This window comes from Festucalex cinctus, chromosome 15, assembly GCF_051991245.1.
Source record: "Festucalex cinctus isolate MCC-2025b chromosome 15, RoL_Fcin_1.0, whole genome shotgun sequence".
Lineage (NCBI taxonomy): Eukaryota > Metazoa > Chordata > Actinopteri > Syngnathiformes > Syngnathidae > Festucalex > Festucalex cinctus.
The window spans coordinates 25,142,166-25,169,048 of record NC_135425.1 but is presented as its reverse complement, the minus strand read 5'-3'; the positions used below and the strand labels follow the sequence as shown (position 1 = coordinate 25,169,048).

The following is a 26,883-nucleotide window of genomic DNA, read 5'->3' as shown; positions in this document are numbered from 1 at the left end:
TGATTTCCATTCCTTAAATTGTTTCAAAATGACTGTGTTCAAATCCAAATTACTTTTTTTTTTTTGTCAGTAACGTCAAAAAAAAAAAAAAAAAAGGCAATAATGTTGCTCATTGTTTACCAAAGTAATTATTTTTGATTCAACATAGAGACAATCAATCTGCTTTCATTTACTGTTTTGAAGCTGATTTTTTTTAAAACAATTTTAAATTAGTAAACCTCAACGTAGGGCTGAGCAATATGACCAAATAATAAAAAAAAATCTTGATTTTTTTCCCCCCCCCATTATCTATGGGAAAATAGATCTGTGCTATGGAAACACGAGTTGAGAACACTGCGAGTGAGATTCTCTCATCCTATTAATAATAAAATAAGCAATTAATGGTTCAATTTTCCCATTGTTGACCAAGTTTCGTTGAGATCCTCACCTTGCACTCTGCAAACGCAATAAAGCCCGAAATTGGGCGTGCGTGAATATTTCATGCAAAGCTTCCCCAAGCACATCCTGAACCACTTTAAAAAAAACAAAAAAAACAAAAAACGGAATCAAGATCCCCACTTGCTGAGCATCTTGGCAATTAGTCATTAAGAAGACAAGGAGACATTGGAGTCTGGGCTGCTTCATGCCTCCGAGGCCTAATTAAGCACCACCTCAGGTCCACACGCACGTATTGCTGACACTTTATGCGACGCGCACGCGCACAACTTCTTCACTCCGCCTCGACTGTGAAATATCTGCAGTGGTTGTAATTACATTTTTTTTTGGATGGCGTCACACCAGCGTTGTAATTCAGACGGCAAAAAATATTGTTTTCGAAAACCATTTCACATTTTTGAAAATTTCAGGCACTGGAGGTCAACTAGAAATGACGTCATTCATATTGCAACATTATCGTTTCTGTTCATTCACTGTGATGGTGCGTTTTAATACATCACCTTGTCAAAAAGCGGGTTCAAAGTTCACGTTGGCCAGACAGACGATTGAACATTACACGCACATTTTTGAGTGTGTGTGTGTGTCCATTTACAGTGTTTGTTATGACCTTTGAGTTCAATCAACTTCATTATTGGGTTTCAACAGACATTTTATATCGTCTACATGTCTCGAAACAACACACTAACAATGCCGTCAGAACTAAGGGGGAAAAAAAGCGGAAATAAGCTCGATTAGCACACAAAATAAAGCGGCTTCAACAATAAACAATTAAGAAATGAAATGTCAAACTTTACCTCACTGGCCACATTCACTCAAAAGGAATAATAACTTAACAGAAAAGCACGTCTTCTGGACAAGCTCCTTCCGGTGCGTCAATTAACAGCGTCCCTTAGCAACGGATGGCGGAAGGAAATGTCCTTTCCGCTTTTCAATAAAGTTTCAATTCAAATGAGATTATCGGAATATTATGACTAATTTAACTTTTTTACATAAAATAACGAATTGCATTTATTGTTATTTTACTACCAAAACAAAAATTATGAAATTAAACAATTAAATAAATGAGCGTTGCCTTTGACGGCAGCAACAGTGTTAATGATACAGATGAATAATGACTGTCACTATTTATAAAAGCCTTTAGTCACAGTACAGGTAATGTTTTAAAATGTTTAATTAATAACGACTGTGATTTTATTTCACAAAAGTCATATTTCTGCTTAGATCCTAACTGAATTTGGAAATAACTTTGCATTTGTTTTATTTTTTTATAGATAAATATTATGAACGTGTCTCAACAAAATCACTCAACAAATGAACCACTCAAAACTTTTTGAGAGCAGACCACAGATTGAGTGCGTAGGACAACTACAATGGTGCCACCTGGTGGACATATAGACACAAGAGTGTCCAATCAAAATGTTTTTGTTTTTGTTTTTATTTTCGTTGTAGAGTATATGTGAGCGTGTACTAGTAATATGACAGTTTTTAATAGTGTATTATATACATTTAAATCCCTTAATGGTAAATTCAACAATAAATAAATGTCACCAAACTCAAAATGTCTCTCTTAAGTGTTCCATGTAATTACTTGGAAAAGGCAGGAAACGGAAGGTACTTACAAACGTGCAGCATCTCTTCACTGATTGGACAATCGTTTCCCTGCTTCGGCTAGCCAATCACGGAGCTGCACCAGTGTGGATAAATACTCTGCTTCCAAGCGTTTGGCGTCGTCGTGTTGGAGACGCTCACAAATTAGATTTCCCAACTGTAAATATGTCTGGACAGGGGCAAAGCCCGTCAGTAACGAGGTGATAAAACCATTTTAATATTTTTTTTTTTATTGTACCGTTCAAACAAAAAGAAACTAAACATTAGGGGTAACATGTCAAATTACTGCCTTTTTATTCTTACAATGTCTAATTAACAGAAAATAAGGCCTGTGTTAGTTAATGAAGGCCAAAAAGGAATGCATAATTCCCATAAATGTACACTTATGTATGTGAAATTTTGCCAAAATAAATAAAATACAAAAAAAATTCTTTGCCTTTTCCACTCTTTTCAACAAAACCAAAAATAACATTTTTCCAAAATGAAACAAAATCTTTGTCAAAATACGTTCTTATAAAAGAACACAGCCTAGGCCAGAAAACATTGCCAAGGAGAATCACAGTAGAAGCTACAGCATACATCAATGTCTTTCTTAAACCTTTATACAATATTTAGTGTAAATGTGATACATTTTAATAAGAACATTATGCTTAAACGTCAAGAAAACGTGTCACAAAGGAACCGTGGTGCGGTCTAATTTCAGCCAATCAGAAAGTGGCGTTGGCACAGCCCTATTTGCATGAGGGCGTCTATAAGACCCCCGACTCAAACCGCATCAGGTTCATCCGACTCTGTCATCATCATGCCTGAACCTGCCAAGTCTGCGCCCAAGAAGGGCTCCAAAAAAGCCGTCACCAAGTCCGCCGGCAAGCCCGGCAGGAAACGCAAGAAGGGAAGGAAGGAGAGCTACGCCATCTACGTGTACAAGGTGCTGAAGCAGGTCCACCCGGACACCGGCATCTCGTCCAAGGCGATGAGCATCATGAACTCGTTCGTCAACGACATCTTTGAGCGCATCGCATCCGAGGCTTCCCGTCTGGCTCACTACAACAAGCGCTCCACCATCACCTCCAGGGAGATCCAGACAGCCGTGCGTCTCCTGCTACCCGGCGAGCTGGCCAAGCACGCCGTGTCCGAAGGCACCAAGGCCGTCACTAAATACACCAGCTCCAAGTAAACTGCTCCAGCGTTTCCACAAAATCCAACGGCTCTTCTAAGAGCCACCCACTTGTTCATCAAGAGTACGCGTTCCAACTGCTGTTGTGATATATGTTAACGCTATAAAAACTCAAATTCCAAAAGCTTTGAAATTGCTTCATATGTATCTGAATAACAGTACAAGTCGTTATTTTTTGTATGTACACAGTTATAAAGTGCAAATGCAATATTTAAATCCATGCTTGCGTCACATCACTTGGAAAGAAAACAAAATGGCGAATGGTACGTCGCCCAGCAACAGCAGCCGAGTAGAGTGGTCAGAACATCTTCAACGATTGGTCAATTGCTTCCCCGCCTCAGCTAGCCAATCACCGACCGTCACGAGCAAGCCTGTCTGTGCATAAATGAGACTACACCTGATCTTGAGCGCTGTTTACTTCGTTGAATTCACGTTCATTTTAAGTCAGCTAGTAAGTATTGTAGAATATTTGTGATGTCACTGTTTTTCCAATAGATGTAATTTCCAGGGGTTCCAAGTTCCAACTAAAGGGTTTTGTTTATTTTGGACATCCTCTGACTACTAGAAGTGGCGTTATAATCAACCAGAATGGCAGAACTGGGTCTCAAACCTATGTTTTGTTTTTTCTCCCCTCAGGGCTACTCTTTCTAAAAGCAGTTTTCTTCTGTACTAGTTAAGCAATTGAAATTGTATTAAAGCATTGTTTTATTTTGGTTAATCATTGGTAAATAAAAGATAAAATATACCATCACACCAAAGGTGAAATAATTCCCCAGTAATAAAGTAGCTAATTTTCCCTGTTTACTTGCTAAAGATTTTTTCTCTTTTTAATTGCAAATAACTCAAAAGAATACAATAAGAGTTTACCAGAAAACTCAAGATATAATGAACAAATACAGAACAAGAGGGAAAAAAGAAAAAGGGAAAACACTCAAAAGTAATAAAACGCAAGTCGCTATAATTGACGTCATTGCCAAATTTGCGTAACTGATACAATCATGGTCGCTATAGTAATTGGACTAACGTCAAAACTTACGAGTTAAAAAATAAAAGTCGCTAGTCACTTTTTTTTTTTTTTTTAAACTTCAGAAAGGCGCTACATTTAGCGAGCAAACCGCCAACACTTAACATGCTACAGAGAAGAAATACTCTTCGAACTAAGTGGGTGGCTCTTAAAAGAGCCGTTGAGTTGGTATCAAACCGGGAGATTCTACTTGGAGCTGGTGTACTTGGTAACCGCTTTCGTGCCTTCGGACACGGCATGTTTGGCCAACTCGCCAGGTAGCAGGAGACGTACGGCGGTCTGGATCTCCCTGGACGAGATGGTGGAGCGCTTGTTGTAATGAGCGAGCCGAGCCGCTTCGGAAGCGATTCGTTCGAAGATGTCGTTGACGAACGAGTTCATGATACTCATCGCCTTGGACGAGATGCCGGTGTCCGGGTGGACCTGCTTCAGCACCTTGTACACGTAGATGGCGTAGCTCTCCTTTCTCTTGCTCCTTCTTTTCCTGCCGGGCTTGCCGGCGGACTTGGTGACGGCTTTCTTGGAGCCCTTCTTGGGCGCTGATGATTTGGCGGCGGGTTCAGGCATACTGACTTGCGAGTTGGACGATGATGATGAGCGTTGTGGTTAGAGTCGGGGTTCTTATAGAAGCCCTCATGCAAATATCGCTGTGCGAACGCCACTCTGGGATTGGCTGGAATCTGGATAGCGTTCCAAGTCAATTCAAAATGGCGGATTGTGATCACATGGTCAGATTCCCTTTTGTTTTCAAACTTTCATCCTCCAGAATATACCTGACTCATTCGTCCGTGTTTGAAATCACACCTTCAAACGAGTTTGTCTTCCAAGCAAGATTATGTTTGTTTGTTTAAAAAAAAACGCTTTATGATCCCAGCAGTCACATGCTTTCATAACACTACGCTCCTACTGGTTAATCAAAGTCACAAGACAAGCTGGTGCTATTCACCATTCCAACAAAATCCACGAGAAACAGAAATATTTAATGAAAAATAGGCAAATAAATATACATTTTTAATAAATAGGTCATGTAAGGAAAGGAATTCAAAATTAAATTCATTGGGGGTATGTGTTGACCTCTATTGATCAAATTACTGTATCGGAAAATGATTTCACCCACCAAATAAGGTCCGAGATGTTGGCTAACTACAAATTATAATGGCAGCCCACCTAGACCGATATATATATATATATATATATATATATATATATATATATATATATATATATATATATATATATATATATATATATATATATATATATATATATATATATACTGTATATTATTAAAGCTCTTTGAAACAAACTCAGGTCAAATCAAAGCAGAGCTACAGCTCGTAGCTGATTGGACAACCGAGTCCCTGCTTCAGCTAACCAATCAGTGAGCAGCAGTGACCTATAAAAGCTGCTTTGTGCCGCAGTTCTCACCGTGTTCCAAAAACACAGAATCCGACTATCGTGTCCAGTATGTCTGGAAGGGGGAAAACCGGCGGTAAAGCCAGAGCAAAGGCGAAGACCCGATCTTCCCGTGCCGGATTACAGTTTCCAGTGGGTCGAGTTCACAGACTTCTTCGCAAAGGCAACTACGGAGAGCGTATTGGTGCCGGCGCACCCGTCTATTTGGCGGCTGTGCTCGAGTACCTGACGGCTGAGATTTTGGAATTGGCCGGCAACGCGGCTCGAGACAACAAGAAAACCAGAATCATTCCTCGCCATCTCCAACTGGCCGTCCGCAACGACGAGGAGCTCAACAAGCTGCTCGGCGGAGTGACAATCGCTCAGGGAGGCGTGTTGCCTAACATCCAGGCCGTTCTCCTGCCGAAGAAGACCGAGAAAGCCGTTAAGTCCAAGTAAAGCGGCAGACAACTAAACTACCCACCCCACGGCTCTTTTAAGAGCCAACCACTTGTATCATGAAGAGTATAATTCTATAATGTAACACACGTCAGTTTTGTCAACATGGTGACTTTAAATTTTTGTATTTGAAATTAAAACGACTTAAACTTATTTCCGTCCGATAAACTTGATATAACGGTTTTAAACGCCGGAAAAGAAGCTTTTGTTATAACGTGAGTCCAGTTGGGCAGAGAAGAGGGGGGCAAACAAAAATCACGGGATAATTATGTAAGACCATTTAGCGACTTTTGAGGAAGCCAACTACTGTTAGAGTTGGTGACACCGAGTTATCGCGAGAGTAGCCGAGAGATTTACGAGAACGGGAAGTAGAATGGAACAGACAGTGAGAAGTTTACGTGCATGTACAAATAAAGAGCTTGAAAAGGGAAACGAATGACTTTCATTTTTCATTTATTTCAATCAACAATTTACAGTTGAATACAGGAGCAACGATTCATACTGTAGTTTAAAAATATGACAATCCCACTCCCATCTCTAATCTATAAAACACAAAATATACAGTACTTCCCGCAGGTACTGCTATCTTAACAATTTTAGCATTTTTTTTCATCATATATAACCAGTATCGCCACATAACTGTATTTTTGAGCTTTGATAATGTTACCATCGGCAACAGATATTATATTCTTACAGTTCATACCAACAATGGTAATATGTTATATATTCCAAGAAATATCGTAGTAAGGAACACGACATAAACATACATTTCAACTATAGTAGCTACTCCTGAATGTGTAATTATTAGAATGAACATAAGCATAGGATTATGCTAATTATTAGAAAAACACCAATGTCTGGCGTTTTGGGCAATTATTACAATCTTAACAGGCGTCTGTCTTGCTTTTACATTTTCACGTCTAAATGATTGTAGAAACCCAAAAGAACAAAATTTGTCGAATTTTATCATACCAAGCACCTTTACTAATCTAACAACTCGTTTGTGTTCAAGTATGACAACCTTCACTTTATAGTTAATGTAAATGTATGAAGTAATATCAGTTTTAAACGAAAACTTTAATTAAAATTCACATTATCATGCAAAGAAACACGTTCATTACTGTCGCTGCTAACGGTAAAGGTAAAATGATACAAGGTCAACGTATGGGGGAAGGGCAGTTGAGTGACGTTACTCGCGGCAAATTTGGGTCAGCTGTCCTCTCTCACGTCCGCAATGTTGTAATAAGAATGCCCGCTCCGCTAGCTGGTGCATCAGTTGTGCTTTGTGATCTACACTAATTAGCATAATGTCAGGCCGGGGTAAGGGAGGAAAAGGACTCGGGAAAGGAGGCGCCAAGCGTCACCGCAAAGTTCTCCGCGACAACATCCAGGGCATCACCAAACCCGCCATTCGCCGTCTAGCTCGCCGCGGCGGAGTCAAGCGCATCTCCGGTCTCATCTATGAGGAGACCCGCGGTGTGCTCAAGGTTTTCCTGGAGAACGTCATCCGTGACGCCGTCACCTACACCGAGCATGCCAAGAGGAAGACCGTGACCGCCATGGATGTCGTCTACGCTCTCAAACGGCAGGGACGTACACTCTACGGATTCGGCGGCTAAACTCTTCATTCGGCGCACCAAAAAAAAAACAAAGGTCCTTTTAAGGGCCGCACACTGAATCTATAAAGAGTTTAATTTTCCACATGTATTGCAAATGCAGATTGCTACAAATGCACATTGATTTAATAAACCGAACTTTAAACTTGTTAAATGACTTGGTGAGCTAAATGTTGCTCTCTACTGACTGCAAATAGCAACAGTTATCAAGCAAAGAAAATGATTTTTTTTTTCCCCTAATTTTTATTGACCAAATTAATAGGTTCCATACAATAAACAAGTAACTTCAACCAACAATCAAAATGACAAATAATAATAATAAAAAAAAAAAGTAGTAATTGAAATGCAACAGCAGCAGCGAACAAAACAAACATCAGCTACTCACCCTGTCCAGGATAAAAGACCTTGCTTTGTTTCAAATTTGCATTAAAAAAATTTTTTTTTGACTTTAACCATTTAAAATGTCTCCAAATGATGTTACTGCGTTTTCTGCTCATCTTGTAGTCCTTTCTCCTCCTCCTGTCTCCCTCTGTCTGCGGCTGCGCAGACGCGACGGAGCCGCGTGCAGTACCCCACCCCCTCCCTCTCTGAGCGACACATCACTACTGTATACAGATGACAGCAAATATATGACAAGCAATAAGTTTACTCTTTAAAAGAAAGTGTGGGTGGCTCTTAAAAGAGCCTTTTTTTGTGGCTAAAAGTGTTGAATCACTTCTTTTTGGGTGCTGCCTTCTTCACACTTTTGGGCTTGGCCACCTTCTTGGCGGGGCTCTTCTTGGCGGCGGAGGTCTTCTTGGCCGCGGGGGCTTTTTTGGCCGCCGTCGCTTTTTTGGGGCTCTTGGTAGTAGCCGCCTTCTTGGCTGCTTTCTTGGGCGGCGGCGCGGCCTTGGCGGGCTTCTTAGCGGGCTTCTTGGCAGCCGCCTTCTTTGGCTTTTTGGTCGGCGTTGCCTTTTTGGCGGCGGCGGGCTTCTTCGCTTTAGTGGGGGTTTTCTTTGCGGGCTTAGCGGGCGCCTTGGCTTTCCCCCCCTCGGCCTTCTTGTTCATCTTGAAGGAGCCCGAAGCGCCGGTTCCCTTGGTCTGAACAAGAGTACCCTTGTTCACCAGGCCGACGACGGCGAGTTTGACGCGGGACCTGTTCTTGTCCACGTCGTAGCCGGACGCGACCAGCGACTTCTTCAGGGAGGCCAGAGAGACGCCATTGCGCTCGTTGGACGCGGCCACGGCCTGGACGATGAGCTCGCTGACGCTTGGTCCGACCCTCTTCTTCGCGGGTTTGGCCGTCTTCTTCTTGGCCGCTTTCGCCGGGGCGGATGGTGCTGGGGCGACTTCTGCCATTGCTGCTTGCAAGTGATGCTTTTCCGGAGCCGGTGGGCCTGACTTTAAACGCACCGTGAGAACCGTGGAGAGTCAATCGGGCAGTTTGCTCCACGGCGCGCTGGCAAACTCCCCTCACTTGTGTTTTCTTCGCACACTTCAAATGGTGAAAAATCACGATGGAAACAATTTATCTAACAAAAACTCATTTTAATATCGAGCACACTTGTCCGTTTCCACATTGTAGTTGTTTAAAAGTGGTACCATTCGTCCATTTTCTTTTCAGAACTTCCAAACTTCGCCTCCACGCTGGCGTGAGCAGCGTCAACCGGCGGAATTCCTCACTCATTTCTTAAATAAAAGTATTTAAAGTAACACACTATTTGACCAAAAGTGTTTTATATGTTAAGTAACACGTTCCTCCGCCGATCCAAAGTCTAAACAAGCAAGAATTTTTGATCATTTTGGCAACAAGGCAACGTTTTCTGAGGCGAGCAAACACACATGATGACTGACACTTCTGACTTGTGTCTGTTGGCGTCCATAACACTCCTCATGACCTTAAACTGCAAATATGTTGTTTCCAAGTCACGAAAGATGTTTCTGTTTTACTGATAACAACTTGTTGAACACACAATGTGTAAATAAAGTGTACACTGTAAAGTCCAATTATGTACATATGGTAACAAACGGAATTATTTTGCGCCTTATGCCAGTTACTGTTAATTTCATCAACAAAAACCAAACAAAAATAATTTCGTCAACACATATTTTTCCCCAGATAAAACTAGATTTGACTAAACAATAACTGCGACTAAATCACTCTGCATTTTGGTCGACTAATGAAGACGAGACGAAAATGTCCTTCACTTAATAAAAGCTGGACTAAAATCTATGGACGTTTTAGTACATGAACAAAAATTTAATGAAAATGATATAATTTTGTAAAATCTTGTTTCTGCTAATCAACAATAATGTTAATGCCACTGCTAACTAATGCTAGCTAATTTGTTAGCATTGAGCCATAGTAGCTGCTGTAATTATGTGTTTTTAAATCACAAAGATGAGAAAATTTGATGTCAAAGTTTTCGATCCAAAAAGGTTCACTATAATCTGCAGACAAAAAAAAACATATACAGGGGTAAAATGGTTGTCCTGACTAAAACGTTGACAATTTTTGTTGATTAAAACTAGACGAATAAAATGACGTTTTCTTGGACTAAAATAAAGACTAAAATGTGAGATTTACAGTGGACTAAAAATGGACTAAATATAAATGAGATTAGTTTGACTAGCTATGATAAAAACTAACAAGTGTGACTGAAATTGGACTAAACTAAAATGAATGAATCGGCTCTCTATTCACACCGGAGACCTTGGAACACTAAAGTTACATCTCTGACAAATTGCACAATTTATTTATTTTTTGTCATTTTCACTAATGGATGTATCACTTTTACATCTCTGAGGGAACAATATATTTATACTGTTAAATAAAACGTATACTGATTAGTGACTATTTTTTCATTGTGTCAAGTGTAATTTCTTTAGTGTTGTACCATGAACATATATTTATAATAAAGATATGCAGAAATGTGAGATGTGTAGTCAATTTTGAAATACTGTAGTAAAATACTAATAATAATAATTAATAATAATAAATATTACACGTGGGTTTCCATGACAATACCTATGTGACAAAAGACACTTTTACAAGAACATGACGTTCCTATTTAAAAACGTCTTGAAAAACGTACCAAAGTGCCGCCACAAAGGAAATCTGGCGCGGTATGATTTCAGCCAATCAGAAAGTGGCGTTGGCGCAGTCCTATTTGCATGAAGGCGTCTATAAGACCCCCAACTTCGACACTATAGGCCACATCCGACTCCCAGTCAGCATGCCTGAACCAGCCAAGTCAGCGCCCAAGAAGGGCTCCAAGAAAGCCGTCACCAAGTCCGCCGGCAAGCCCGGCAGGAAAAGAAGGAGCAAGAGAAAGGAGAGCTACGCCATCTACGTGTACAAGGTGCTGAAGCAGGTCCACCCGGACACCGGCATCTCGTCCAAGGCGATGAGCATCATGAACTCGTTCGTCAACGACATCTTCGAACGAATCGCTTCCGAAGCGGCTCGGCTCGCTCATTACAACAAGCGCTCCACCATCTCGTCCAGGGAGATCCAGACCGCCGTGCGTCTCTTGCTCCCGGGTGAGCTGGCCAAGCACGCCGTGTCCGAGGGGACCAAGGCCGTCACCAAGTACACTAGCTCCAAGTGATTACCTACTTCCAGCATGATCACCAACCCAACGGCTCTTTTAAGAGCCACCTACTTTTATCTTAAAAAGTATGTGTTCCACTCCCTGACGTTATGCTCACTTAAACTATCATTATACAATAAATAGCTGTTGCGAAGAGGCCGCCAAAATGGTGGATTTATAATGCTACCTTACATTGATTTTTACCACTGCCCCCATGTGGTGGATGTTGACAATAACATTTACGAAACTGTTCTCTATTAACTTAATATAATGCACACACATTTTATGCCTTAATTAAATACACAATATGATAGTTATAGAATACTGCTAAATATAGACATACTAGACCATACTTTTACCAGATTTATTTTTTTTTAATAAATGAAATTCATTATTAAATTGTGGCAATGTGAAAGTTTTCGCATTATTAAATACACAACAGGTGCGTTGTTAAACTGTCGATAATAACAGTATGAGAAATAAATTCATGAGCATTGTTTGCTCTAAAATCATGAACAGCTCTTCACGCTGCCTTCACGTGCTATGGGAAAAATGGACGTTACCACTCGGAAACTCATAATTCATAATCCGAGTTCTGTTCATGTGATTTTGTTATAGCAAAATTGTGTATGCTACGTAATTGTGCACAGCCTGCTGTGCTAGCGGAGGTTAACAACCTTATGAGTGTTAATATTTCTTACCATTCAGAAATCATTGTGTTCTCCGCCATGTTGAAACTTAAAACGTTCTCTCAACTCGTAAACTCGGGTATCAAAATGAATTTCCAGTTCTCCAATAGAAAATACGACATGAGGGGGCGTTCACGTGCAATTTTCTACTCGACATGTGGTATATTTACCATAATTACGATACCACATGAAGGCAGCATCAGTTCGCTTCGGAAGCCGTTGGTCAGTTCTGCTTGCGGACTGGCTCAATTCAAATCTGCCTCGGCCAATAGTAGATCAATTTCCGCGCGGACGCTTCCCAAACGCACCAATCAGGTGGCTGCTTCCACTGAATAAAAGCCGCGCCGTCTCACGCTTCCATTCAATCTATTTTGAGTCGTGTCAAGCGTGCTACAGTACAGAATGGCAAGAACCAAGCAAACCGCTCGCAAGTCCACCGGCGGCAAAGCCCCCAGGAAGCAGCTGGCCACCAAGGCCGCCCGCAAGAGCGCACCGGCCACTGGCGGCGTCAAGAAGCCTCACCGCTACAGGCCCGGCACCGTGGCCCTCCGCGAGATCCGCCGCTACCAGAAGTCCACCGAGCTTCTAATCCGCAAACTGCCCTTCCAGCGCCTGGTCAGGGAGATCGCTCAGGATTTCAAGACCGACCTTCGCTTCCAGAGCTCGGCCATCATGGCGCTGCAGGAGGCCAGCGAGGCTTACCTGGTCGGCCTGTTCGAAGACACCAACTTGTGCGCCATCCACGCCAAGAGGGTCACCATCATGCCCAAAGACATCCAGCTGGCGCGTCGTATCCGCGGGGAGAGGGCTTAAGTTCCCATTCACAACACAACGGCTCTTTTAAGAGCCACGCTTGTTTTCACTAAAGCCGAAATTCCACATCCGGTTAAATGTTGTTCTCAACAATCACTGAAAGCATGACTGTTGATACTGCTTATTGTGGTATCGATCCGACACAAAGAAGTAAATACAGGGAGGGCCAGTATCACCGATACGATGTCCCCCCCACTCCTTTAAATATTTATTACAAATAATGCTGGGGTCGGTGTCCAATGCAATCGGGGTCACCTAAGGACCATGTCCCGCTACAGAATTGGATGGAAATTATCCAGCTAATGTTAAACATTGGACAGAAAATATTAAAAATGTAACTTAAATAAAATGTATGGACTGAAAAACAAATGTAAAGTATATTGACTAAATAATAATGGATTGACGAAATGATAAATATACAAAATAATTGTCTCAGATGTGCCAAATATTGTCAGTTTAGATTGTTAATGTGCTCCTATGTCAATAATTATATATATATATATATATATATATATATATATATATATATATATTGTGATTGATTCAACACTGAATATGTTTGAACAAACCGCAGCAGCGCATAAAAGAACCAAACTGAAATAAAACTACTCGACTGATATCACAGTATCGACATCGGATATTGACCCCTGGCTTGGTATCGGCAATATCGATATTTGGATCGATTCATTCACCACTGACTGGTTGTACTTTGTTCATCCGGCAGGGGGTGCAATTGGATATTATTCCGGGGAGCATCATAGTTAAAGGGACCATCGACATTCGCCTGGGGTGGCTCATTTTTCATGTGAAAAATTATGTATTTGTTATATAGTAATGTTATACGTGTTTTTATTTATTTTTAGCTTTTTGTTTGTCACTTTTTTTTTTTATAACAAATGTTTATTGCAGAACCAATGCAGTTGTGGAGTCCAATGATGTAACCATATTGGTCAAGTCCAATTTAAAACTGCGAGGGTACCTGTCGGACATGTTTTGTTTTGTTGTTTTTGTCTCCAACGCACCTGATCCAAACGACCATGATTGTTATGCTAACGAGCTCATATGAAATTATGCTCTTGTATTTACATTCGGTTTGTTTGTTTTGTTTTTTTTCCCCCTCAATATTTGACAAATATCTATTTGAATATTTATAGGAGGAGAAACATAACACATGCGTGACAATGTCGAGTTGGCTTTGGAATTGGGAGTGGCGATAATTGTGTGAATGCAGCACAACGCTATTTTGACATAAGGCTTGTTCTTATTACAAGAGGGCAATTTAATTATTATTTTTTTTTTTTTTTGAATGATGATGTGTGACCGCACCTTCGGCAGCTATGACGTGTCAATAGCTCACCACGTGACTCACCTCACTACCTGGAGCTGATTAACTTGTTGGCCTCATGGCCAATCTTATCACTACAATCACTTATCTTCGATCTCGCTGGCCAATCAGGTGATTGGTTGCTGGTCATGCCTGAAAACACGCAGGAAGTCTGCGGTTTTGGTTTTGAAGCGGCCATTTTGGCTCTGGCATTTAAGATAATAAATCAGCACCCAAGCACTCATTAAAAAAAAAAAAAAAAAAAAAAATCAGTGTGATACTTTGTCTACCGATAGATGATCGATACGCCTACGCAAGTATCGTGATATTTGTAGTTTATATACAGCTACCATTGTTCATGACTTATTGAGAAATTACTTAGCGGGCCACTAGGGGGAGTGCCTCATAAGAGTGGCGGGGAAATGGACGCACGTCTTCAGGCGAAGAAGACTCATGAGCTTAGTTTTTATTATTATTATATATATTATTCATTTATATTTATCAATATTTTGAAATTATATTTTATTATTAATTTATATTATTTTATTATAATATGATGAATTATTACTTTTTATTTATTTTTTTATTATTTAATTGATATTTTTTATTTTTTTATCGTAGATTATTGTGGATTTATTACCTAATATATTGATAATTTTGGTTTGAAGCGGCCATTTTGGACACCCTGAAGAATTTAAAATTGAATCCAGCCCCCAAGCTAAAAAAAAAGAAAAAAAAAAGAAGAAGAAGAAGAAGCCAGTTTTGCATAGCAACATGAAATCTGCTATCTAAAAAAAAAAAAAAAAAAATCTAATGATTTTATTCTTTTTTTTTTTTAAACATGGTCTCTCTCTGTAAAATCGCATATTTCCAGTTATTGTGCAGTTGGTTCAACCAACAGGCGTTGACTTTTTCTCACCGTGGGATACTTGCCCCGCCCTCCAAACGATTGACAGACGTCCCCTCCGGGTAGAAATGCGGCCGATGTAATAAACGCCGCTTTCCCCGACGCCCTAATTTACCGGAGCAAGAATGTTGCGTGACGGCGTCGTTTAATTAATTTCGGTTAATTAATCGGGGAAAAGAACGCTCGTTATCCGGCGTCGGTGGCCAAACCTTGAAAGACGTTTGACGCCCGCGCGACACAAAAGGAACAACATTGTCATTAACTTTGTTCTTGGGGCGTGGCTGACATTCAGCAGGTAATCAGCAACACCTGCGTGTTCTTGGTTGAAGGCGGCAATTAAGAGTGAAATTGGTTTGACCTTCATTATGCAAATTACAGGTGTTGATTAAACTCAAGAATCGGGCACGCCACGTCATTTTTTGTTTTTTTGTGCGGACCGCCAATGTCGATTATGTGCATCCACTTCACCGTTGTTAAAATAACAAAATTGAAAATTGTCTTCATTTATTTATTTTGTTTTTTTTTTTATTTTATTTTTGACTTAATATTTTTGACTTTATGAACTTTTTTTCCACTTTTTTCTTTTTCACTTTTTTAATTTGTCATTTATTTCTTAATAAAAAAAAATAATACCTTTACGTTTTTACTTTCAATTTTAATTTTGCACTTTTCCTTCTTTTTAAATCTGAATTTAGAGTAATCCACCCCCCCCCCCTTTTTTTTGTGTGTTTTTGGAGTTTAGCTGTTTTTTAATTTGTCACATTTTTTTTTAAATTCCTTTTTATATTTTTACTTTAAATTTTCAATAATTGTTGTCCTTTTCTTTCTTTTTTAATTTTACCTAACAGTACTTTATTTTTCTATTTTTGGGGGGCGTTCATTTTTTTTTCACTTATTTTTTTTTACTTAATTTTTGGTATATTTATTTATTTATGTTATCGCCATTTTTGTTATTTGCAACATTTTTGTTTTACTTTTTTTTTAATTTAGTCAATTTTCATTCATTTTTCAGGTTTTTTTTTTTTACTTCTTTTTATTTCACTTTATCACTTTTTATGGTGGACTTTCAAACTTTTTTTTTTTTTTTTTTTTAATTTTTCTACCTCAGTTTTTTTTCCCATGTCTTTCTATCTATCTTTTTCCATTACTTATGTTTCAATGTGAACTTTTTCCAGTTGTTGCTACTTCAAAATTTCAACTTTTCATTTTTTTGGACTTTAGCTTAAAAATTCCAGCGCGCAGAAGCACCGATGGACAAGCAGGTGCACAATGTCGTATTTGCCGTCACCTCGGCATTTCATATGTGGCGGGGATTTAACGCTCGGGGCTGCGCGGCATTTTAGCATTTTAACGCTGTAGTGGAAAGTCGGGATGTAACGATAACGGCAATATCGTGACATCGCGATATTAAAACTGCCACAATCGTCGTCGTGTCACGATATTGAAAGCAGCACATCTGTTCAAAAAGTTGATCGGCCTCAAATTCACGCGTTGCTCAACCACACCCCAAAACAAGTCTTAGCGGCCTCGCATGACACATATAGGGCATTAAAAACGCTACTCGCCTTGGAACTGAAACGTAATTATAATAATGACAATAATTACCCACTTGTTCCACATGATTCCTTATAGGCAGTCAACGTCTGCTCCAATCTGTTGTCAGCGTGACTGTAATGTGTTGACAGTGGATATACAAAACGTATACATAGCACAAATTCAACCGATTCCAAAACAATAACCTGTACAACGCATTAAAAATGAGTTCAGAATGAGCCAATCACGTTCAAAGTCACACTAAATTGGGAGTTAGCACTCACATGCCGTCATTTAAAGCGCCCTCTGATTTAACCACAAATAAAGTTCAGCTGTTCCAAGTCGGCTTTTCTTTGACATTCATGAAGATTTTGTGCTAAAATTAATTACTAGTTTGAACTGTTCATAATTCCCTCCATCCCGGTCAAGGCTGAAAAAAAAAAAAAAAAAAAAAAAAAACATTGCATTTTTCTTTCACAGAAACGAGCTATTCGTGTCATTTGCGGCTGTGGATGCAGAGACCACACTAATCCATTATTTATACAACTAAAAATTGTAAAATGTAATGAATTGATGGAGTTTAAACATCTTAAAATAATGATTAAAGCCCATCATAAAATTTTACCAATTAATAAATAAATTAGAAAAAAAAAAAGATTATTGATTATTATTGATTATTTTTGGTTGCTGTTGATTACTTTGTGTTGATTATTTTTTGTTTTTGTTGATTAGGGGGCAGATAACATCTCCAGGTACGAGGGTGTGCATACTTGTGCAAACATTTCAGTTCATGGAACTTGTGCAGGTTCTAGGTTGCATAATATTGGATTTATTTTTTATTTTTTATTTTTGTTTCTTTGCTTGGACTTTTCGTTCTTATCTTTTTCTTACTGTTTGGAATTTTTTATTTTTTTTACTTTTCCATTATTTTATTTTTTTTAAAGATTTTTTTAAACTGTATTTTTTGACTATTTTTGAAAAAAAAAAAAAAAAAAAAAAAGTTTTTCCGTGTTTTAAAACTATGTATTTGTATGTTAGCGTCACCCTCTAGTAGAGAAAATGATTTGTGTTCCGAGTGGTGAAAATGAACTCCGACCTTTCCAGAAGTCCCCGTCGAGGCGCTGAATGAAAATCGACTTCTAGCACGCCGATGTAATTATCATGCCAGTTGCATGTTTGGTCTTTGCATCGCATCAGATTAACGCCTGCCCGAATCTCCTTCCTGTCGAACCAGCTGGGTCACATGAGATGAAATTGCATCTCGACATCATCTCCCGCCCGCCGACAGATAAATATCAGGGAAGGTTCCGGTAAACCCATCTGTCATTGATGGCGCAATGTCCAGGTATGGGTTGATGATGATTAATATTCTTATTACACGTCGTCGTGGAAAATAGACGTCCGATTGCAGCAAATTGGGTGTTGAAAAACCACAATGAATCGATATGAGATGACGCAGTTATGAGGTTAAACGGCATTTGGTAACTTCCACTCAAGCACGACTACTCGAGTAGTTTGGTATGTGTGTCAGTTTTGTTTCTTCACGTTTCAAACTTCGACCTTTATTGAGCCCAAAGACAATTATGAAAGTAGAACCAGTTTAAGAAAAAAAACAAAAAAACAAAGTGAAAATGAAAAAAAAATTTTACGACGGCGTATTAGGGACATATAGAAATATGTAAAAAAAAAAAAAAAAAAAAAAAAAAAAAAATTTAGAGGGCGGGGTCAATATGACGAGAAAAAAAAGTGACAAATTTGCCACTTTTTAATTGCCACTTTTTTCTCATCATATTAAAAAGTGGCAAATTTGCCACTTTTTTTTCTCGTCCTATTGCCCCGCCCTCTAAAAAAAAAAATATATATATATATATATATTTCTACATGGCCCTAATACGCCGTCCTATTTTTTTAAATACTGATGTCAACATGAACATTTTTGTCCATTTCCTTTTTTTTTTTTTTTGTTTTTTTTTTTTCAATTTTTAAAAATGTTATTTAAAAAAAAATTCTATTTTTCACTTTTTTTTTCCATTTGACTTTTTTTGTCATTTTGGATTTTTAAGCATCCTTTTTATGTTCCACTTTTTTCTTTGTCTTTTTATATTGCATTTTTTTTTTTTTTTGCCTTTTATGTCTAATCCTACTTTTTACTTTCGACTTGTGACTTAGTGAATTTTCACTTTTTGGGCGGGCCTCTTTCAATAAAAATATTGGAAACATTTGAACTATTTATTAAAATGTATAAACAAACAATAAATATAAAATGTATACCCGACCCCGGATACGCAGTAGATGATGGATGGATGGATCAAAATGTATGGAAATACTGTATGAATTTCCATCTCAAACGTAATTGAATCCTCTGATAAATACTTTTTTTTAATTTTTTTTATTACAATTATGTTTAAAACGCATCATAAAAATCTGTAGAACTGTAGAAATAGTCGGGATGCTTCCGTCTATGCAATCCGTCAAACCGCCGCAGAACAGCCATTCAAATCAAATGCTAAGTTAGCATTAGCTTCGGATTAGCATTAGCTACGCAAAGACAACTGATGTTTTTTTTGTTTTAGAAAAAAAGTTTGACAACAGGTTTGCACAGATAAGCCTGCGACAAATTAAACAATAAAACTTGAAACAGAATGTGTTATACAATCTAACCTCAAGAGAGACAAAAATAGCCGGCGAGCCGTTCGCAATGCTGCATTTCCTGTTCACGCGCGCATAATTGTCATAGTTAATATGACGACATGTCATGACATGCTGCGTTTATCAGCGCGGCCATCTGTCGCCCGAGTCTTTTTTTTTTTTTTTTTGCCCGGCGCAATATCTTCACATTTCATCGAAATACTCATCACGCCGTGACAAACGCGAGCGGAAAGCGACCAGTCCGACAAGCGAGTCGGTCGCTAACGCTTGTCGTGGCAAAATCGCGCCGTGCGGTTGATTTCGGCGACGCCGCACTTTGTTCCCGAGAGCCGGTCGGACCGGTCGGGCCGTCCGAAATCTCAGCAGCAGTTGAAATAAGGCCGCCCCTGTCGCGCTGTCAAATATTTGCAAACAGCCGCGCGCGTGTGTGCGCTTTTGTGGGTGAATAAAGTGTGTTGTCGTGGTTTTCGGATGGCAACCCGGCGCTGACTAACCAGAAACCCTTTTTTTGCTTGAGCTCATGATGGAAATGGTGAGTAAAGGAAAGTGTGTCATGACCTTTTGTGTGCTTTTTGAATATGTTAGACTTTTAAGGGTTTGGATTTGGGGTTCGAGGGTTTGGGTTAGCATAAGTGCACAATTAAGTCAGTTGTATCTTATTGGTAATATCTGTTAAAAAAAAAAAAAAAAAAATCAATGGGTTTGCGAGAAGTTGATTTTTTTTTAAATGTACGTCTGTGTAGATTCTCAGTCATTCACAAATCTTGAATATGAAAGTGGACTCTTCTAGTAGTGTTTAGTAGTTTCCCCAAAATGTGCGCAAATGATTTAGGCTACGCCATGTTTGGATTTGGGATTAGGATTTGAAGTTAAGAGTGAAAGTTGGGGGATTAGGATTGGAGCCAATGTTGCAGGTTTGGGCTCAAGATTTTTTGGGGTTAAGGTTGAAGGTTTGGAGCAGGATTTGGAGTTTGGGATTTTGCAGTGTGTGAGGTTCTGATACTAGTTTTTTTTTTTTTTTTTTTAAATCAATGGCCAACCACCAGCCAGTAGTTTTTCAGTAACTCAAAAATGTAATCGCAAATTGCAATGTCGCAGATGGAATGGCCAATCAAAAAAAAAAAAAAATGCTCTCACACATTACTTGCGCTTTCGCAACAAAAATTACATTCCCGAGTGTGAAGCCAGATCCAAACAAGTAGTGCCATCTTATAGTTTAGACCATCGGTGTCAAACATAAGGCCCGCGGGCCGGATCAGGTCCGCAAAGGGGTCTAATCCGGCCCGAGAGATGATTTTGCAAAGTTAAATAATAATAATAATAATTAATGTCGGAGTAATTAATCAGTCGGCCACAATCAAAATATACATAATTTGTAATTTCACAAGCAGTCCTCAGATGAGCAACGCAACTTGTAACGGGGGAATCGTCCTGGATGTTATTATTTTACACACAAATTAAAGTTACCGTTTGTTTGTTTATTATTATTATTGTTGTTATTATTTTTAATCACAGACCGACAAACGTGTTAAATACGACCTAAATTCAATTACTGCTAACACAAATAGATATGACAAGGATTAGCGTCCTTATAACGTCATTAACTGCGCCGCGCAATGCATTCTGGGAGCAATATATTTGCAAAACAGGTCGATTTAACACGGCCAGGACTCCGTTCCATTTGTATTTAATTTTTTTGGGAACAACATGATTACAGTTGAGCTCCGTAATTTAGCGCTGGCACACAAATAGCGAAAATCTGCGTACAATTGACGGCAATCGTTTTTGAAGTTATATGTCGTTATTTTACCATCGCGGCCCCAATAAGAAACGGAACAAGGGAGCCTTTTTTTTTTTTTTTGTCAAAAGCGCTGATTGTTGTTGTTGTTCTTGCCATTCCCAGGCACATATGGCCAAGGCTCAGTTAGGGGCCCCGGTGGCCCCAGAAGAGAACCGTAGGGACTTGACGGGCACGAGCGAGGAGGCCTTCCTGAAGAATCTCTACCTCTTCATGAAGAAGCGAGATACGCCCATCGAGAGGATCCCTCATCTGGGCTTCAAACAAAGTACGCGAGTGGTTTTGGGATTGTCATTAGATTGACGTGGCAACACGGAGGCACAACTCTAAATTTAGGTCAGTGCTTGTGATAATGTTCGGGCTAGCAGAAGAAAGCCTAAAATTTCTTATCGTTGGTTGAGTCCAGTGCTTCTCAAATGGGCCTTGGGGAACATGCTTTTTTATTTTATTTTTTATTTTTTATTGTCCTAGAATGAAGTGCAATTGCACCTCCACTACATTAGGGGGCAGTGGCGCTCTCATTATCGGCAGAGTGTGCTCGGGGAGCATTCGCTCGGTGGTGTAGGGGTTTTGTTTGCACTGAGCATGTGCGCTTGCACACAGTTAAAAAAAAAAAAAAAAAAAATCAGCACAAATTATTTTATTTATTTAGTTTTTTGGTTGGTGATCAGTTTGAATGCATTATTGTTTCTTGATTTTATGTAATTTTATTTTTCTGATTTATATGGTTTGACGTGGTCAGTCAAAAAATGTTTATAGTTTAATTCAGGATTTAATTTTATTTTATAGTCAAGGGGGGGGGGGGGCAAGATGTTTTCTTCTTCCTTGGGGGGGCGGTCATGACAGAAAATAATTGAGAAGCATTGGTTTTAGTCTGATTACATCAATCTGGTGACAATTTTTTTTTAAAGACAATTCTTGCATCGGTTAATATAACTGTGAGGCTTAAACGGTCTTTTGTTCTTTCTCTTCAGTTGACCTATTTGTGATGTTCAAGACAGTCCGAGACTTGGGGGGTTACCACCAGGTAAATTCTTTCATTATTGCTTATCTTTGCTGGAGCTAAGACAAAATGCAATCGCATGGGTATCGCGAAGAACATTTCTCTTTGGTCTGTCACGGACCTCGTCATGAGGTTCAGGACTTCTGTATCCTCGTTTTGTATCGTGAAGCTCCTTTTTCCCCAAAATCCCAAGGAGAACCAGTTTCTCCTTGGGATCTCCCAACCCAATTCCGTGACGTCGCCCTTGTAGAGTTTTGCTAATAAAGCTTTCTGACATGGAGACGATTGATGGGAGCTGTTTTTGTCCGGACAGGTGACGGCTCAGCAGCTCTGGAAGCAGGTCTACAACTCGCTGGGAGGGAACCCCCGCAGCACGAGCGCCGCCACCTGCACCCGCCGCCATTACGAGAAGTGAGCCGCCGTGGCGGGAACGGGGAACGAGGCGCCGTCTTGTTATTCGTCCGACCGGAACCTTAACCCGCTTGTGTGTGTCGGCATCCTTCGAAAGGCTGCTGCTGGCGTACGAGTGCCACCTGAAGGGGATGCCGATGAACGTGGTGTCGCCGCACGTGGCCGAGCACTACCGCTACCACGGCTACGGCGTGGAGGACGTGGACGGTCACAGAGCCATCAAACGCAAGATGATGCCACTGCCGCTGCACCACCAGGTCGGTCGCGTTACGAGATGTTTCAAAGCTATCTTATGTCTTTTGAAAGTCAATTTTATGAGAGGAACCCGATTGAATGGACCAAATTCCTTTTTCGCCATCCGAGCTATCTTTTTCCTGGCTCACTCTCAATCGCAGGCTTCAGACATCGTATCAGAGTAGACGTCTGATCATGTCGAAAGCAGCTGAATGGTGCAGGGAAAATGTCCCTGCAACTCACTGGTCACAAACCAGTCAAACTCTTATTGTGCTAATTTGCTGGGAAGGTATTTGCTCGAAAATGATGCAATCATTAAGTTGTGTACTTTCTTACATAACTGTAGATTCCTGCTTAATACTATTGTTGAGTAAGGTTTGTGGTTAGGCGTATTGTTCCCGTTTGATTATATCAGAGGAGGATGAAGTCAAACAAGATCCTCCTGGGATACGAGAAAACAATGGCCGTCAGATACAGCACAACCAGTGGGGCATGACTTGCATGGGTATTAAGCGACGTTAAGAAGTATTGTCTTAGCAACCGGTGTGTACACTTTGACGAACTAAGCGTTGACATGAGTTAATTTTCGTCCCGTCAATCCGTCGACGACGGCGGCACGATTTTGGTGACGGATTGACGAATGACGGAAGGTTGTCCTGACTGTTGACGATTGTCGAATGAATGGCGGACGCTCAAAATTCATTGACTCCTGTTACTTTGCTTGCATGGTTGTTGTTCCCTCTTGCAAGTCTATTAAACAATAAAGCTTACTTGAGTGATTTAATTTAACGGTGTTAAAGGGGATCAAGGCAACCATGCCGTGACGTGAGAACTAAAAGACAGACCCAGTAAACTAAACTTTTATCTCCACCAGAATCACCCCAACCTCCGTCCAGGGCCTCATCACACCGTCTTTCCTCTCCAACTCCAACCCCACCACTACTATCATTCAGGCCGCGCCCTTCTGCCGACTTATGTCCCCATGTCCGCGTCCGTGATGACTTCCCACAGCCCCCCGACGGCCCCTCCGCCCAAATTCACCTTCCCCCCGTGTGCTTCTGGCCCGCCTGAACGAGTGAGGCCTCTGGAGCACTTGCGCTTCCTGTCTGAACAGTACAAGTCTACTTCCGGACTGAGCGAGCCTCTCAACCTGAGCGTTAAAGCGGAGACTCCGAGGATGGATCGGAATCCAAAGTCGTCTTTCTCTCCACCCTTGGCCAACAAGAACCCAAAGTTTCTCAACACGGCGTCTTCGCTGTACTCGCAGGGCGCGAGGAAGGACGACGCCAAGCAGCCGGACGAGGCGGCCACGGTTGGAGCGACGCCGTTCATCGCCAGGGCCAGGGAGGACTTCGTGGTTGACCTCACCTCTAGCAGTAGTCCAGAGGTTGACGCCGCCCTGACGATGAAGACCGACGGCCGCACCTGCGTTACCAAGCGGAACCTGACGGAATACAGGACTCCGAAAGAAGAGGGCCCACCGGCGAAGAGATTGAACATCGGCCGGCCTCCTGAGAACGACGGCAAAATGGAGATCGAGATCCCCCTGTCGGTGTTCCACAACTGGCTGCGGATGTGCGGCCCCCCGGGCGCAACCTACGACGCCAAGCAGCTCCCTCGCCTCTTGCAGCAGGCGGCGCAAAGGAGCAAGGACTTGCCCCCGGGACTCTTATCTCTTCACCCTAACTGCCATCAGCGGAGAAACAGCATCGAAGACCTCCGGGCGCCTGGCAGAAAAGCTCCGAGTCCAAGCTCAACCGACCCGACGTCCACTATGCGCCACGCCCCCAGCCAAATTCATTTCACCGGCTATGCAGCGCCCGCCCCTTCCAACAGCGCACCGAAACCCAACACCGTTCTGGACCCTTCTCAGTTTCCCCAGCCGGAAGTGACGTCATCAAGCGGCCCCAAACCTCCGTCCTATTGGGAGGCCTCCGCCAAGGACAGGCAGCCGCCCCGGAGCCCCGAGCCGGTTCCGCACGATCTCACGGTGACGACGAGCCGTCAGAGAGACGCCGAGCCGAGTTGGAAGGCGCCACAGACGGTGACGAATTCCAGCTCGGCCGCCTCCATGCTCCAGCTGACCAGAGAGGAGGTGATGAAGCTCAAGAAAATCATCTCCAATTCCACGTGACACTCACCGGAACGTAAAGACTGTGTAAATAGAGCATCCACAACACTCGGGGATACAACAGAGCATTTAAGAAAAACATGTTTTTGTATTTTATTTTATTTTTTTTACCCCTCCTTCACACATTTAAAATAATTAAAAGACATTTTCAAATGTTCCTTCGCACTTGTCTCTGTCACGAAATGGGAAAGTATCGTTTCATATCACCAAGGAAACGAAAACAAGACACTGTTGCTCGCACAATTCTACAAATAAGGGAAGTCAACCCCTAAAAAAATATATATATAAAATATAATAATATAAAAATACATATTCTGGTTAATGTTGTGCTAATGGAATATGAGTTAAACGGCGAAATCCAGCAGTTTTTAACCAATATCAGAAGGCGGCCATTTTGCCACTTGTTGTCGAGTGAAAATGACATCTCAGTTCCTCAGGTAACAACCAATCACAGCGCAGCTACAGAAAGCAGGTGAGCTGTGATTGGTCATTGCCTGAGCAGCTGTGGTGGCAAATTGGCCACCCACGGGAGATGGAAAAAAAAACCGGCTTGATTTTGCTTCATAACTCATATTCCACAAATGTAATATTAATCAGAATGTCATGTTTAGACTAGTGGGGTCACATATAACATATTTTTGTCAAGAAATAACTTCCCCTTGAAGCTGTTTGCCATTTGACTGCAAAATTCTCATATTGTATATATAAACACCAAAATTTCAACCAACCACATTTAGGGTTAACATCTACGCTAATTTATGCTAAGTATTATAATCCTTCAAACAAACAACTGCTACTTTATAACATTCAACGCATACAAACAAATATTCTCTCTGCTTTGTGATAAGTTTGAAACTAAACGCCACAAAAACCGGGTTGCTAGCTATAGCACAATATAACAGAGGGTTCACCGTTAATACATATAAACGGTGTAAACGTAGATAATCTCATGACTGGTTTATTGGGTGTCTTCGTTTGGATACAAAAAAAAATAAAATAAAAAAAACGTTCGCTTACAACAAATGACTGAAATGTCTGACATTCCAATTGTTGAATTGACAACGCTAACAGCCAACGCTTCAAATAAACACCAATCAAGTCCTGTTCGTATTTCGCTTATTTCCATGGCGACGACAGTTAAATCAACACATCTTTCATCCAGACGCTAAACCTGCTGAGCGGCTGCTAATTGTTACGTACGCCCTCAATTAGTCGACACACCAAAAGCAAACATGATTGCGTATTATTCATTGAGGGATTTTCGGCGATGAGGCAGCACACAAAAGGCCGACGTCTTTGAAAGGACGTCATCGTATTCAAACAAGGACAAAGCGAGTGCAAAAGGTGAATTTTGTTTTTTGTTTTTTTTTCCCCAAACGTGTTGTGTCACGCAACTTCGATATCAGTAGTACTCACTTGATATCACTTAAAGCGATTACCAATGGGACTGTTTCTTTAACCAAGCAGATTTCAAATTGATCCTCCATGATGATGTCGGAATTTTCCGTCCTCTGACTGGTTGGTCAGAGCAAGCGAGACAGAACTTGAACAGCCCGCCCTGCACCGGCGATAAACTTTCAACTCATTCAGTGCCATTTGACGGCTATAGACGTCAAAAATCCATTTGAACTCATTTGATCCCAAAAACGTATAAATATGTTCTATTTTAAATGTTTTAAGTGTCCCAAAGACGTATTTATACGTTTTTTATGTTGTTTTTTTTATGCTAGAGCATACAGAAGGCTTGGATGCAGCTTCTCAACTGCAAAGAACGGTTTCAGAAATGGTCGTTATCACACAAACGGCCAGCAGGTGGCATCAACCAGGGACATGTTAACAACGGATTATAATTTCTCTGAAATGATTAAGATTACAGTTCAAGTTTTTGTTCTTATTCATTTGTAATTCAACTTCAATTAAAACTTTGTAATTTTCGCATAATTTCTCTTTCAATTTACTTCATAAGCATTCAGCTATTAGCGTTCAGCTTTCAGCATTCCCGCGCAATTTCTCCAGAAATTGCACTTAGTCTAACTATTTATCTTGCTCATCTAAAAATAGATGACATGTTTCGGAAACAGTTTTACCATCAATATTTTTAGTTT

General features: G+C 40.6%; 8 protein-coding genes and 1 pseudogene across 8 annotated transcripts in view; 6 read left to right on the top strand and 3 right to left on the bottom strand.

Moving 5' to 3' along the window:
• LOC144002890 (leucine-rich repeat-containing protein 75B-like) overlaps window positions 1–1,335 on the bottom strand; it is a 42,374-nt gene extending 41,039 nt beyond the window's left edge. Inside the window, exon 1 of the mRNA XM_077498571.1 lies at window positions 1,230–1,335. The gene's annotated coding sequence lies outside the window, so the exon portion shown is untranslated. The remainder of the gene's footprint in view (window positions 1–1,229) is intronic.
• A 1,507-nt stretch (window positions 1,336–2,842) lies between these two features.
• Window positions 2,843–3,391, top strand: LOC144002899 (histone H2B). Its single transcript, XM_077498581.1, has one exon. It carries the CDS (start codon window positions 2,846–2,848, stop codon window positions 3,218–3,220), a length of 375 nt encoding a protein of 124 aa, XP_077354707.1. The 5' UTR covers window positions 2,843–2,845; the 3' UTR covers window positions 3,221–3,391.
• Window positions 3,392–4,008: 617 nt separating this feature from the next.
• LOC144002898 (histone H2B 1.1-like) lies at window positions 4,009–4,822 on the bottom strand. The gene has a single exon (XM_077498580.1). It carries the CDS (start codon window positions 4,809–4,811, stop codon window positions 4,431–4,433), a length of 381 nt encoding a protein of 126 aa, XP_077354706.1. The 5' UTR covers window positions 4,812–4,822; the 3' UTR covers window positions 4,009–4,430.
• An 845-nt stretch (window positions 4,823–5,667) lies between these two features.
• LOC144002895 (histone H2A) lies at window positions 5,668–6,773 on the top strand. The gene has a single exon (XM_077498576.1). The coding sequence runs from the start codon at window positions 5,712–5,714 to the stop codon at window positions 6,096–6,098; it is 387 nt and encodes a 128-aa protein (XP_077354702.1). The 5' UTR covers window positions 5,668–5,711; the 3' UTR covers window positions 6,099–6,773.
• Window positions 6,774–7,288: 515 nt separating this feature from the next.
• LOC144002900 (histone H4) lies at window positions 7,289–7,825 on the top strand. Its single transcript, XM_077498582.1, has one exon. It carries the CDS (start codon window positions 7,406–7,408, stop codon window positions 7,715–7,717), a length of 312 nt encoding a protein of 103 aa, XP_077354708.1. The 5' UTR covers window positions 7,289–7,405; the 3' UTR covers window positions 7,718–7,825.
• A 517-nt stretch (window positions 7,826–8,342) lies between these two features.
• LOC144002891 (histone H1 pseudogene) lies at window positions 8,343–9,190 on the bottom strand (annotated as a pseudogene).
• A 1,712-nt stretch (window positions 9,191–10,902) lies between these two features.
• Window positions 10,903–11,652, top strand: LOC144002695 (histone H2B-like). Its single transcript, XM_077498136.1, has one exon. The coding sequence runs from the start codon at window positions 10,930–10,932 to the stop codon at window positions 11,302–11,304; it is 375 nt and encodes a 124-aa protein (XP_077354262.1). The 5' UTR covers window positions 10,903–10,929; the 3' UTR covers window positions 11,305–11,652.
• Window positions 11,653–12,106: 454 nt separating this feature from the next.
• Window positions 12,107–13,212, top strand: LOC144002694 (histone H3-like). Its single transcript, XM_077498135.1, has one exon. It carries the CDS (start codon window positions 12,378–12,380, stop codon window positions 12,786–12,788), a length of 411 nt encoding a protein of 136 aa, XP_077354261.1. The 5' UTR covers window positions 12,107–12,377; the 3' UTR covers window positions 12,789–13,212.
• Window positions 13,213–19,444: 6,232 nt separating this feature from the next.
• arid6 (AT-rich interaction domain 6) lies at window positions 19,445–24,935 on the top strand. Its single transcript, XM_077498077.1, has 6 exons — window positions 19,445–19,733; window positions 21,105–21,267; window positions 21,974–22,026; window positions 22,316–22,413; window positions 22,511–22,670; window positions 23,522–24,935. The coding sequence occupies exons 1-6, from the start codon at window positions 19,722–19,724 to the stop codon at window positions 24,779–24,781; spliced, it is 1,746 nt and encodes a 581-aa protein (XP_077354203.1). The 5' UTR covers window positions 19,445–19,721; the 3' UTR covers window positions 24,782–24,935.
• The last annotated feature ends 1,948 nt before the right edge of the window (window positions 24,936–26,883 follow it).

What these genes read in the sequence shown, in the direction of transcription:
- LOC144002899 (XM_077498581.1), top strand. Translation starts at nt 2,846, where the DNA reads ATGCCTGAACCTGCCAAGTCTGCGCCCAAGAAGGGCTCCAAAAAAGCC.
- LOC144002898 (XM_077498580.1), bottom strand. Translation starts at nt 4,811, where the DNA reads ATGCCTGAACCCGCCGCCAAATCATCAGCGCCCAAGAAGGGCTCCAAG.
- LOC144002895 (XM_077498576.1), top strand. Translation starts at nt 5,712, where the DNA reads ATGTCTGGAAGGGGGAAAACCGGCGGTAAAGCCAGAGCAAAGGCGAAG.
- LOC144002900 (XM_077498582.1), top strand. Translation starts at nt 7,406, where the DNA reads ATGTCAGGCCGGGGTAAGGGAGGAAAAGGACTCGGGAAAGGAGGCGCC.
- LOC144002695 (XM_077498136.1), top strand. Translation starts at nt 10,930, where the DNA reads ATGCCTGAACCAGCCAAGTCAGCGCCCAAGAAGGGCTCCAAGAAAGCC.
- LOC144002694 (XM_077498135.1), top strand. Translation starts at nt 12,378, where the DNA reads ATGGCAAGAACCAAGCAAACCGCTCGCAAGTCCACCGGCGGCAAAGCC.
- arid6 (XM_077498077.1), top strand. An exon ending in ACTTGGGGGGTTACCACCAG is followed by an intron (nt 22,027 to 22,315) that starts GTAAATTCTTTC and finishes TTGTCCGGACAG; the next exon opens with GTGACGGCTCAGCAGCTCTG. An exon ending in ACCCGCCGCCATTACGAGAA is followed by an intron (nt 22,414 to 22,510) that starts GTGAGCCGCCGT and finishes ATCCTTCGAAAG; the next exon opens with GCTGCTGCTGGCGTACGAGT.